Source organism: Lytechinus pictus, chromosome 3, assembly GCF_037042905.1.
Source record: "Lytechinus pictus isolate F3 Inbred chromosome 3, Lp3.0, whole genome shotgun sequence".
Taxonomy (NCBI): Eukaryota; Metazoa; Echinodermata; class Echinoidea; order Temnopleuroida; family Toxopneustidae; genus Lytechinus; species Lytechinus pictus.
Genome location: NC_087247.1, coordinates 50,697,449 through 50,710,591, shown reverse-complemented (window position 1 = coordinate 50,710,591; position 13,143 = coordinate 50,697,449). Strand labels below are relative to the sequence as shown.

General features: G+C 36.9%; 1 protein-coding gene across 2 annotated transcripts in view; it reads right to left on the bottom strand.

Moving 5' to 3' along the window:
• The window catches only part of LOC129257070 (tight junction protein ZO-1-like), a 60,716-nt gene that overhangs the window by 5,443 nt on the left and 42,130 nt on the right, over nucleotides 1–13,143 (bottom strand). Inside the window, exons 9-24 of one of the 2 annotated variants that reach the window (XM_054895303.2) lie at nucleotides 12,443–12,494; nucleotides 11,940–12,108; nucleotides 11,431–11,536; nucleotides 11,055–11,103; nucleotides 10,494–10,664; nucleotides 9,500–9,672; nucleotides 8,989–9,039; nucleotides 8,393–8,488; nucleotides 7,953–8,050; nucleotides 7,108–7,321; nucleotides 5,990–6,087; nucleotides 5,464–5,691; nucleotides 4,459–5,278; nucleotides 2,885–3,968; nucleotides 2,347–2,555; nucleotides 1,655–1,798 (exon numbers count right to left, since the gene is read on the bottom strand). In XM_054895303.2, coding sequence (XP_054751278.2) covers nucleotides 1,655–1,798; nucleotides 2,347–2,555; nucleotides 2,885–3,968; nucleotides 4,459–5,278; nucleotides 5,464–5,691; nucleotides 5,990–6,087; nucleotides 7,108–7,321; nucleotides 7,953–8,050; nucleotides 8,393–8,488; nucleotides 8,989–9,039; nucleotides 9,500–9,672; nucleotides 10,494–10,664; nucleotides 11,055–11,103; nucleotides 11,431–11,536; nucleotides 11,940–12,108; nucleotides 12,443–12,494 — 3,762 coding nt within the window. The remainder of the gene's footprint in view (nucleotides 1–1,654; nucleotides 1,799–2,346; nucleotides 2,556–2,884; nucleotides 3,969–4,458; nucleotides 5,279–5,463; nucleotides 5,692–5,989; nucleotides 6,088–7,107; nucleotides 7,322–7,952; nucleotides 8,051–8,392; nucleotides 8,489–8,988; nucleotides 9,040–9,499; nucleotides 9,673–10,493; nucleotides 10,665–11,054; nucleotides 11,104–11,430; nucleotides 11,537–11,939; nucleotides 12,109–12,442; nucleotides 12,495–13,143) is intronic. The other variant, XM_054895304.2, reaches the window with a different exon arrangement.

Sequence of the window (13,143 nt, the reverse complement as noted above, 5' to 3'; positions counted from 1 at the left end):
AGACACATGAAATATTTACGACTGTAAGTGCTTGCGATCTGCATGTAGTCTATGAATTCTAACAAATACCTCCTGTTCGGTACATTACTAAAAGTGATAGCCACTATTGGCTCAATCTTATAGCAAAAAAAAAATACTTCTCAGCATCTTTATCATTCTAACCATCTCAGTTCAGCATAAACAGACCCCAAAATAAGAGTAATCTAGAATGAAATAACATGCATAGCAGGATTCCTACAGAAGACTTGATCAAAGGTGGGAGTCACCAAAAGGAACCTTGTAAGATACAACTTTATGTTCACTAATAGGCATATGTAAAATACATGCTTAAAATATAATACCACTGGCACAAGAAAGGTATACATACACAGTATCAAAATAAGAGAGGAAAAGGTTACATGCAGTCAACCATAAGAAGATGTACCAATAGACATTGTGGTTTAATTCTTTGAAATAATAATACACATGCACTACGTCATTAAAGTTGCCCGCTCTGGTAAGTTTGGAGAAATGCTTCATCTGCTAAACTGACAAATACTAGTCTCAGAATGACAACTTGCAAATGCCAAGTTTATGATCACACACAGAGTGCTTTACATTTCTGACAGATTAAAAATTAAATAAAAAAGTGAGGGTTGAATATGTCCTGTATCACTAAATGTTGAGGTTAAAATTCCTAAGGCTAAGACCCACAATATGTTGTAAAAAGTAAAGTTTAATAGTCATGAGTGGATTATTATTATTGCTACGTATTATGTAGATCCAAGATTACCATCACAATGTGCTATAATAGAGTGCCAATTTGTGATATGCACTGTTTCATGAAGGCTGCCTGCAATGATAAGTTTTCTTTATCTGATAATAACCATAAAACTATCAATACTGACAAGAACAAGGACTGGTCTAATATTGTCAGAGAATGACAATTCGTCAGTGTTGACAACCTTCTTAAAACAATGTCTTGGGTACCATTTCATAAAGCTGTTCAAAATTTATGCATGACTGATGACATGTTCATCCACAAATTTCCCTAGTGTTTCCCCACAGTAATTTCCAATAACTCCTATCATTTTCAACAAACAACAAACTTTCCATTCAGATACTCATTAGTTGACAAGATTTTTAATCCACAGTGATCAGAATTCAACTGTATAGTTAATGGGAATCCAGATGCTTTGAGAATCTGTTTTGGTGCCTAAGAACATACACCAGTCATACATAGTAGAGTGTAATTCACAGCTTTATGAAATACCCTCAGGTTACTATGTCAAAGTGCTGGTCCTAAACCACCCATTTAGAATGATAACACAATCAAAACATGGCAATAGATGTACCAAATTCTAGAGCACATCAATATCATACCTTGTCCATTAACTTTTGTTAGAAACCAAGGCCTTGGTCAAGTTTTTGATCAATCGTTAATTTGTAAAGACAGTTGTGATTAGTCACTGGTTAGTCTTTTCTACAAAATGTGCACGGAATAAAATCCTGATTGGCCACTCCTATTTTGCAATTGATTGCAAAATTGTTGTGTTACAGGACCAAAAGCCATGGACAAGGGTGACACAAGTTCTTTGGTATACCACAATAAATGTGTGAAGTTAAGAAACAAGGGAAGTTATTGATGGGGATAGGGTTGACATTGATGTCTAACCTTGTCCTGCATCACTAGACTTGAGGTTAAATTCCCAACCTTCTTGGGTGTTGGATGCAGAGTGAGGCAACTTCAACTCCACAGGTTTCATGAACTTGAGACCATGGGGGCCACACATCACCAGAGGGCTCAGTAACGTCTCTCCTATGGAAAGAATAGTGACACACTCATTACTTTTCTTGAAAAGATTACTCATCACACAATAATAATGCAAATAAATAAATCATTACATACAAATCTAAACCAAATTTCTTAGAATTATCAAAGTAAATCTGTTGTTTTCATTACTTTTTTTCAATAAAATTTTGAACTATGAACGTCTTTTCCCCTTGGTACTGTCTTGTAAAATGGTATGGGAGTATGCATAAATTATAAATAAGTTATATTTATATATCAGGTATATTTCAGGACTTTTAACAGATCTTTTAACAGGACTTTTAACATAATCTGCAAAGAAAGGTGAGAATATATAAATAACAAGTACAAAGCAAATAAGTCTATGTATTGTGTATGCTTTATTTACCCATGAAATTAAAAGGTTGTTTTTATTTACAACTTCTTCAAAATACAGGATTTCCCACTCTTCAGAATAACCAATGACTGAACAAAGAATTTCAATACTACATGACTCTACCCTGTCAACAGTGGCAGGCAAAATCTCTTTGAAAAGAGTATATGGTAGTGTAGCGTACCTTTGTTTTTGTCCAGTGGAGGCAGCATACTGTTATCTCTGCAGACCTTGAAGTAGAGTTCCTGGCTGTAACCATCAGGGATTGCACCCTTAGGGATGTGGATGCTCACTCCAGTAGAAGGGGAATCAAGGACACCACCATTGCCATCAAAGGTTCCTCTGACTGTATCCACAACCTCTTGGCCCTCGTCAGACCTCAAGGCTACCTCACTGCATAAGAAGAAAGCAGAAATGAGGATCAGATTTCAAACTCAAAATTTTTTTCTTGAAAATGAGGTTCTTATTTTTAATGAAAAAAATGGAACCTACAGAAATACATGCAGTCAAAATTGTGGAATCAATTACAGACCATATAACTGGCATATACATATATACAAAACTACCTGTAAAACAATGACTAGTAATCTATAACAAAGCTACATCTATCTTTTTTTTCCTTCAAAATGTTTTTTATTCCTTTTAGTAAATGTCTTTCATGCTACTCTTGATCAATTCTAATAAAAAAGATTTGAGAAAAAGATACATGAATTTGTACTTACTCTACTGGGATGGCTTTGAATGCTGGTTTCTTCTTGTCATAGCTGTTCTGTGGTGGGTAGATTCCTGTCCTCTCCTGGTACTGCCTTCCTGGAGACTGTGATCTCTTCTTGGTCCTCTCCTTATGTGCCTTGTAAGATTCCCTGTCATAAGGTGATCCAGGAGCTCTGGGTGGGGCATTAATCTCTGGAGGAGGATTAAAGAAATTATCCCTTGCCTTTTTACTGTCCAAGTAGGCATTTCCAGTCTGTCCTGTTGTTGGTGGTTTGGGTGCTCTAACTGGCCGGATTTGAGAAGCCGATTTGGTGGCGCTTGACCAACCACGTGGGCTATCGCTTCGCTTGATCATATTGGACATTTTTGCAAGCTGGTTGCGGTATGCATCGGCGGACACCTCATCCTCTGACTTATCACCGCCAAGGTCTACTGTCTTGACCTCTGCATTAACGTATCCTGACCCAACTTTTATAGTCTGCACGTCTGGTTCTGCTTTCCTCTCCCATTTTGGACTGCTGGTGGCTGGTGTTGAGGTCTGGAAAGCAGGCTTAGCAGGTGGTGGGGGCTCTACCTTTGCAGGTAAGTCCCATCCTCTTGGACTAGCCCTAGGACTTGGCTTACTCTTTTGTACCTCACTGTGGTCCCAACCTAGAGGACTAGCACGTGGACTGGGTTTGCTCTTTTGTACCTGACTGTATACAGGCTCTACTGGTTTTGGAGGGGGTAGCTCTGGTTTGGGTGGTGGTAACTCCTCTTCTTCTGGTGGGGGAGGTGGAGGTCGTGCAGGGGGCAATGACTGTCTTGGTTCCTGAAATTCTGGGATCTCCCAGCTGGGAGCAGAAATATCAACAGCAGGCTCGGATGGACGAGATGTCGGCACCCTCTTTGGTCGTGATTTTTCTGCTGATGGTCGTGAAACTTCTACTGAAAAAGACAATTCTTCAGGACGAACCTCAGGCTTGGATATTGGGTTATTTGGTGTCCTCCTGGGGCGAGATGGTTCAGAACGACTCTCTGGGGTTTGCATTGGAGTTACTCTCCTGGGACGAGATGCTGGCTCTGCTGGACGAGTCTCTGTTGGAGCTGGTTCTGAAAGAATATTTAAAAAAAAGTTACAAGTACCAAATGAGGTTTGCAGCAAAAAAGAAAAGCATTGACAAACCTTGTGCAGTTATTCTTACAAAACTATTTCCAATAATAGATACATCAACCCTGAAGAAAAAAAAAATTACTAAATGCAATTCAATTCTACAATCATTTTGGATGATTGCTTTCATGTACGTTAAGTTATGTAAAAAAAATTGCAAAATTATTTCTACACTCCCATTTCCCATCTATTCTGTTTTCTTCTTTACAGCTACACAAATGCATATCAAAATATATATCATTCTTCCTAGATGTCTCTAAAATGGACATAAGGAAATAACTCGAACAGTATTCGCTTCTTCACCATTGGAGTTTATTAGTACCAAAATTTCAATATGTGAACAAAATATATAATGGAAATGTATGCCACACATAATACATGCAATGATCCCATATTGACAGTTTTATTAGAATAAAATTGTTATACACTAACCCATTCTTGCAGGGGGAGGTGGACCCTCATCATCATCACTGTCGTCATCATCTTCTGGCCCAAATGTTGTCTCTAGGACTGGGGTTTTTGGTGCTGGAGGCAACAGATCAAAGTCATCTGTAGGAGGATCAATAGCATCAAGGTCTGTCTCGATGGGTGCCGAATGTTGAACCATTGAGACTACAGGTTGGATAGGTTTGGCCTTGGATTCCCTGGGTTGCGGTTGTGGTCTGAATGCTGATGGAAGAGCTGACTCCACCTCTACATCCAGTGAGGCATGGATTTGTTGCGGCTCTGGCTCCATGTGACCATTGACACTTACATCACCATCAATACCAAAGGACTTGAACTCATCAGCAAGGGTGCTAAGGTTGATTGTATCGCTAAGAGCCCTCAGATCTTCCTGACCTTGTGATTTGCCCCTTGAGTTAAGAACTTCCTCTGCAATCTCCCTGGCCTCATCTCGGCGACGATGTTGGTCTTTCTTTGAAGGACGCTCCTCGGGCTCAAATGACGTCTCCATCCTCTCACGTTCTAAAGTATTTCGTTTGTTCCTCTCCTCTTCCCTCATCCTTTCCCTCTCTTCTCTTTCCTGCTCTCTCCTTGCCTCTTCAGCTTCCTCCCTTTCTATCTCCCTCGCTTCCTCTCTCCTATCCCGAGATCTGGAACGAGAGCGGGACATGCTCCGTCTGAGAGATGACCAGATACTCTCCTTCTTCTTGGAACGGGATCGAGATTTGCGTCTGCGGTCAAAACTTGATGGATATTCTTCCTCATCTGATGAATATCTCTTGGGAGGGGGATCTGTCTTGGGAAGGCTCTGAAAAATAGAATAACAAATAGATGTATTCAACAGGATGATTAGAAATCATCAAATCATACATGATTTCTATTAAATCCAAGATCTCACTAAGTTTATGGGAAGTGTGCAGACAAACATCCAGAAATACAGGAAGGTAATTCACCTGGGCGGAAAGTGGTAATCATCAATAAAATAATACTTACAGCTTTCACTTCTTTCTCATTGAAATTGAATGAGCTCTCCGAGGCAGCACCAGGGGTTGCTGAAGTGTTTGCAGTGACTGTTGGAGACAGTTGTTCAATGTCAGAGTCGATGGTACTATTGCCATGGGAGTCGGGCATGATGGATTCAGCATCGGTATCATAGTCAGCTGGCAGGATAATAGGGCCCACCAGAGGTAGATGACTCTCATCGGCCTCAGGCTCCTCATACTGTGGCAAAAGAGGGATTTGAAATGAACCGAATGAAAAATAGATTCTACTGAATCTTCTCATTGAAGATGGTGAACATTAATGTATGTGTCTTTTATCAGTAACCATAATGAATTATGTCATATTAATAATAACAACAACAACAATTATAATATGTTCCATTTGTATAGTGCAGCTACTATAATTGCATATAATCTACTGCGCTTGATACTTGGTATCACATTACTGTAGATTTAAATATTTTGGAGAAGAAAATCAGTGAAATTGAACATGGAAAAAAAGATGAGGTAACATATACCTTGGTCTCTGACATCCAGATTTCTTTCCTCTGTTGTATCCTAATAGCATCTTTTATATTCTGGAGCCATGCTTCATTAGTGGTCAGAGGAATCATCGCTGAAATAGGGATAGGTCACAGAAATATGTCATCAACAATACTTGCAAGATTCATTATTGGTGAAAGATGAGAATACCTGGATCCTGTAACGCAAAGGTTTGCGATTAATCGTACACTTGATTCTTACGATTGATTGTACATTGTAGTCAATGGAATCAATTGTAGAAAAATGTTCTACGATCAATGCTAAGCTTTGTGTTACAGGCCACTAGTTCCAATCAGAGTGAGAATCACAGTGACGCTAGGTCAGAAAAAATTCTAAGGTGATATTGTCCAAACATAAACAAATTATTAATCCTAAAATAAGTATGCAAACATGGTAGTTCTTGAAAATTGACAGTATTGACAAGTTTTATCCATTGATATTCAGCAAAGTGGGTGACCAGTCAGTGCTTTTCAGCAAATCTAAACCAAGAATGACAACTAGTCAAAGCTGACAACATTCATGGCAGCATTCAGTTCATCATTGAGTAAATATTCCCAATCTAGAATCAATCTGACAATTATCATTCTCACTATAGAAATAATTGAAACACTGTCATATAAAATCATTATTCTCAATCAAATACTGTCCCGTCTTTTTTTTTTTGCTGAAAAAAATAAAGAATATGTACTGACTTGTGAACACAGTATCATTCGATTCACATGAGTGGAACACAATCATTAATTTTAGTATATATAAAAACTGTGTGATGGTTACCCCCCCCCCCCCAAAAAAAAAAAGGAAAGTGATCAGACTTTCTTCAAAACCAGACTTGATCTTGGAAAAGGTTCATTTCTCTTGTTCTGAACCTGCTAATATTCTTTTGATCACTCAAAACAAGAATGAACATAGTTTGACATTCTATTCCTGAAAACAATAACAGTCTCATCACTACAATATTTATCCCAGCTTTCAAATTATCATTTGATGACCTTGGATCTCTATAAAGTAATTAATCTGTGCTTACGAATATAAAAGAGAACTGAATGTGAAAGTCATGTACAGTATAGCAATTGAGACTGCACTGATTTCCTACCTGTGAAGAGATGTGCAAAGGCCTTCTTGAGGACCAGACTAGTCTTGTAGAGCTTCTTGGAACCCTTGTTCTGTTCAGGACTCATGTATTGTCCTCTGATCTCCTTGACCATGGAACGAGAATCAGCATTCAAGAAGATAACAATGGGGTAGTACTGCATCAGGTTCAGTTGCTCCACAGCGAATGGTGTCACATCAAGCAGACAATGTTTACCCTGTGAGGAAAGAATGGATTAATGAACGTATCCGGGATTCAAGAGGAATGATAGTGATGAGAATATGACTAAGTCACATCGACCATGAAGACCATCAGTGCTCTGTTGAGAATAACACCCATTAAACTTTAGGGTAACTTTGGCATAAATAATATGTAATAATAATGCACTTGATCTATTAAACAAACATATATATTCTTTTGCACTATGTGAGAACTCCTGATATGCTCGTTATCAATTACATGTGTTATTACCAGTATCTAAGCATCAGTATAGTCAGCCAAACTTCATATCTTGTAATTTCAAGATATCATGTTCCAACAAAAAATTGTTCACTGATGGGACTTCCCAAGCATTTAGAGCCAAGCTTTTCCAGTTTTGAGTCAACAAAAGCAAATGCTTTGCATGTTTTAGCCCTGATGTTACTTTCACCTTGTGTACCATTGAAAATCATGAAAGTGCTCTTATTACTGTATAATTCCATTCATTTTCTTTGACAAGAACAGTCAAGGATACAGAAATACTGGAATAAATGGATTATGCAGGGTTTAGGGTGTAGAAAAGTGAATGATAATATTCATATTTCATCAACCAACTGGGGAATTACCATTGCTAGATTTCTGCTACGTACCTTGTCAATGATGTCTTTGATTGAACCCATCTTAACCATGCCTTGTGGATTTATCTTCAGTTGTTCACCTGGATGCCTGTCGAAAGTGTGTTCTGTGACTGCAAGACAATCAAACAAAAATTGATAGAATGTCATCATTTTATTAATCTTGAAATTAAAAGATATGAAGTTTGGTAGATTTAACCCTGGTAAGTATGGCTTACAAAACTATTCAGTATCAAAATGACACCAAGCTTGATAGAAAAATTAAAAATCACTATTGAAATTACTATGTATAAAGCATTTTAATATTCAGAATAATTTAAAAAGCACTCTGTAAATATGCAATTACAATGCCTAACAATATAGATGAATATAGGGCATGAATAAGCCCATGGACTTCTGTCAAAACAACCACATATTGCAAGACACAAACATACATGAAAATATGGTCTACTTACGTGGATTCTCAAATTTATCAGGCAGGGCACCCTTGAGATGGTCTCGGGCAATGTCTGCTAAAGGTCCAAAAATGACAACGGGCCTGACAAAACCAACTGCGGATTTAAGAAAATTTTAAATTCACATTAAATACAATTCATCTCTAGAACAATTTAAAATGTACATGTAATAATGGTAATCGTTTGCAAATCAAGCTCACATATTTCCATATCGTTCTTTGACAAAGCCTCTAGACTTCATTGTCAATTTACTAAACTAACTTAATTCTTACTTCAATTTTGAACCAGCACATGGTTTGGACCTAACTCTTATCTCATCCCTCCCCCCTTTCCAAACTAAAAAACTCCAACTATGCATCTTTGAGAGAAGAAAGTTAAATGCAATTACACTTGATGCTCTTTTGATAAACAAGTTCATTCTCAGCAACTATTCAAGCAATCAGGACAATCTACAGGTAATAAACTCAATAGAATAAGACTATTGGTTATTTCTGGTGTCAGCAGTGGGATAGCTGGTGCCCCATTATCTGAACCATGAGACTTGTCATATTCTCACACTGCCCTCTCTGAATGCAATAAAATCAGTTTACTCTTACCTGTTCCCAGAGTGACCCTCTCATAGGCAGGGAATTTACCCGGCGTTCCAGCTGGAAAGAGAAGAAAAGGAAATACAGTGTATCTTAGAAAACTGATGTTTGAACAATGATAGAGATGTAGTGTACTACTTCATTATTTGGAAATTAAATCTGGTGTTGAATGTGTAACTATAAGGCAAGATCTTTATATTTTATTTAACAAGTTTATTTTTTTCTCTGTCGTCACTGTCGTATGTTTGTATTACTCACATGAAAATTTCAAAAATAAGACAGACTGTCCAATTCTAGGAATTACAAATAAAACTACAAGAAAGGAGTCTTTTTTTTTCTGTCGTCACTGTTGTATGTTTGTATAACTCACATGAAAATTTCAAAAATAAGGCAGACTGTCCAATTCTAGGAATTACAAATAAAACTACAAGAAAGGAGTCTTCTTTTTTTAGTTCAAAGCATATGACGTTCCCTTTATATTTTTCAAAATGACAGTTTGTTGGAAAGAATTCTGGCTTACCAAAGACAACCTCATCATATTCATCCTCTATTTCAATGCGTACAGCTGAATTCTTGAGCTTCCTCATGCTGGCTCTATTACCCCTCCTCTTGAAAAATTCTTTCCTAGTACCACTTGTGTTGAGAAGTTTGACAGTCTCTACAGACTGCTGTGCCATGTTACTCTGAGTTGCTCTATGTAAAAACAAAACAGCAAAAAACATCAATGATGATTGCAAATAACCATACAGTCTTCTTTCCAACTGAAACTATTAAATGCACTTTCCAATTGCAGTTATTCATATAGAATAGGTTTCCACTGACCAAATTTTCAATAAATATTCATGGTCAATGATTTCAAATTCAAATAATCTAAGTTGAAATAACATAATATTCAAAAGACACTAAATCAATGACAATGGAAAAAGACAATTCTGAAAAAAAAATATTCTAGCAGTTCCATAGTTAGCAGTCCCCACTAATCTTTCCCTACCAGAATGACAACAGCATTCTTACATGCAGCAATACTGAACAAGCTGTAGACTCAGCTCAATTAATTTGAATTCTAATTGGGTGGAATGATTAAATGTAATTATATGTCTTTCCAATGGCTATTAGAATTATTTTTAAAAAAGAAGGTAGAAAGAAAGAAAATGAAGAAAAAGAAATATTTGAAAATTAAAAGAAATAATAGGAAGGAGGAATAGGAAAGGGATAAGGAAAAGCTGGTGTAAAGCTTAAGACCCTGTCACATCATTCCATGCAAGCCTTGCAGGTGAGTTGTGGGTGATTACCCGCACTAGCAACCAAGTTTGAGCATGTTAAAAACTTTTCTTCATACTAATCAGACTTGCGTGTGTTCGTGCGGGCAACCGTGTGTGAGACAAATGCGAGATACTGTCAATGCAAGCTACGTGCGGCAACTTGTGGGTAGCAAAATGTCACCCACAAGTTGCATGCAAGGCTTGCACAGAACGATCCGACAGAGCCTTTTATCAATCTACTGTCATATTTACCTGCTATTGTTTGGAATGAGACCTCTTTCTGTTGCAATGTTATTTCTATCTAATCTGATTGCATACCAGTAACCCATAGCACCCTCGGGGAATGTGTCAACCGTTCTGAAGACTGTTCCACGAGGGAACTTCAACTCCTCACCTACTGGGTTCTCATAAGCAAAATGTGCTCTAGAAAGAATAAAGAATAACAAATAGACCTTAATTGAAGATCACAAATAAAACAGGAATGTTAGCCCTCAAAAAGAAAATCGCTCATATCAAAAACAAAAATTTCACTTGTCACTAGAAAAAAAAAAAAACACTTTGAACAAGAACAAACCAGTAATGATTCCCAATACACCTAAAAAAATATCAATATAATCAGAAATGAATTCATGATATGAATTAAATTCCAAAATATACTACAAAAAATAGATGAAATAGACAATGATGTCATATTAGAACCTAATTTAATTTCACAAAGTGGCTACCAATTTGGTAAAGAAAAATCTTCAAATTGGCAAAGTAGAGAGTCAGATAATCAACAATTATTCACTCTCAGATAAAGAAGATTCTTACTTGATGTAGAACTTGTCTCCTCTCCCTGATTCCATGACCTTTCTAAAAGCTGGAAAATGAAAAGGGGAACAAAAATGGTTAAGGTGAAAAGTAAACTTCAAATATACAAAATACTTCAACAATACTTATTATTTCGTCCAAAGCACTGCCATGTTTCATAAAACTTATTACTGATTGCTCAAGCACCACAAAAAATTGCCGCCTTTTTTGGCATTACACATTTCAGTTGATAGTCACGTCTACATTTAGGGACAGCCTATCAGATCTTTGCATTGATGTGTAGTTTATGAAGATACCAAATATAAATCTAGATAGCTTTGAAATTATCCCAAGGGATTTGAACCCTGGGGCTTTGGTCCAATGTTTGATGGCTCACCTGATCTGCTGTGTCTGACTTCTAACTTGATGTAATCAGGTAATGTGAGAAGAAGAAGAGCCACCTCTTCCTTTGTCAAACCTTGGAGATAGATTTCATCATTTACCTGTGGAGGGGGTGGGGGAATGCAGAATCATTAATACCTTCAACCACATAGAACAGAATCATCATTGACTTGACTTCCTGGAATCAGAAATTTTGGAATTGATAGATATGTTGATCAATATAATATTTTGATTACTACATTCTTCATCTCCAGGAGCTACTTTCCACACACTACTGCCAAATCTGGAAAATTGTATAAGCTATAAAACTGCAGTAAATGGGATTTCCCGGGGCTCTTATATTTATTTTCTAGGGCTAAATTGCTTGAGCATTTTGGAGGCGAAATAACCCTGAGCCCCCATGTTATTCTTTCCAAGATATTAAACACAATTACAATATCAATTATAATCTGACAATAGAATTTGCACAAATTCCACACAAAAATGAGGGTATGAGACACTCACACATGTGATCCTGTCTGCGATGGCTACACCAGAACTCTCTGCTGGGCTTCCTGGTTTGATACCAGCTACATAGATTCCAACCTCATTACCTCCAATAAGTTTGATGCCAACACTACCTCCCTTATTAAAGCTAACCATATGGGCATCTCCTTCAGGGTCAACTGGAATGCTGGGAAGGATAGAGGTTCATTAGATTCATTAGATATGGTGTAGCTAACTGACACATTTTGCTCTTCTTTTGTAGATAAATGAATGGCATGTTCACTTACAGGTAGCTTTGCATGGTCAAACAACTGGTTGGCAAAAACAATACAATATGACACACAGAAATGTGCAATATATATCATCATCATCACAGTATCATTAAAAAAAAAATATCTTGGAAGATGTGCATAATTTGCTTACATAATGGAAGTACAAACTTGATTGCACTTTTAATAATATATGATATATCATACAGTCAAAAAGGGAAAATGTCAGAACATGTATTGTAGATGACTTACCCATCTCTGAAATCATCTTGGCCTGGACTGGGTGGTCTTGGGGGAGGAGGAACTATACAAAATATATATAAAAGGGAGATATATATATATAATCAAAAGGTCAAATTATCATGGTAACATGACACAGGAGCAATTAAATACAAAGGTTTCCCATGACAATTAATAAAATGAAAAAGCTACAAAGTCAGAATGTATAAAATGGCCCCACTAAGCAGCTGAATTTTTAAAAACTCAGTTATGTATTATTAGACTCAATTTATTTCCAAACAAGAGAATATTAATATTGCATGTAAGTCATGAAGAATGAAATGATTGAGCTGATTGTCATGATCCCATTTCCTTATCTTATTTGTATATTGGACATTTCAATCAAGTCACCTTTTTAATAGATGTGTATGACGAATTCTCCAATGATCGTACATATGAAATGAGTCAGTCCTCTATTTAATGTTTCCTGTGCATTATGAATACCCACGGTCGGTTGCCAAGGCCAAAAATAAAATGATTAATTTTGAAAATTGCTTCATGAAATTTAATGTGAATAATAAATGTTCAACAAATCTGTGATTGTTAGAATGTAGATAAAAGAGAACAAAAATGTAGTTTATATATAAAATGAATAGGCACTGTTCCTTTAGTTTGTGTGATGTGTCTACGTCTACCATAGTCAACAGATCTGAGTCAGAGCTGGTAATATTAGT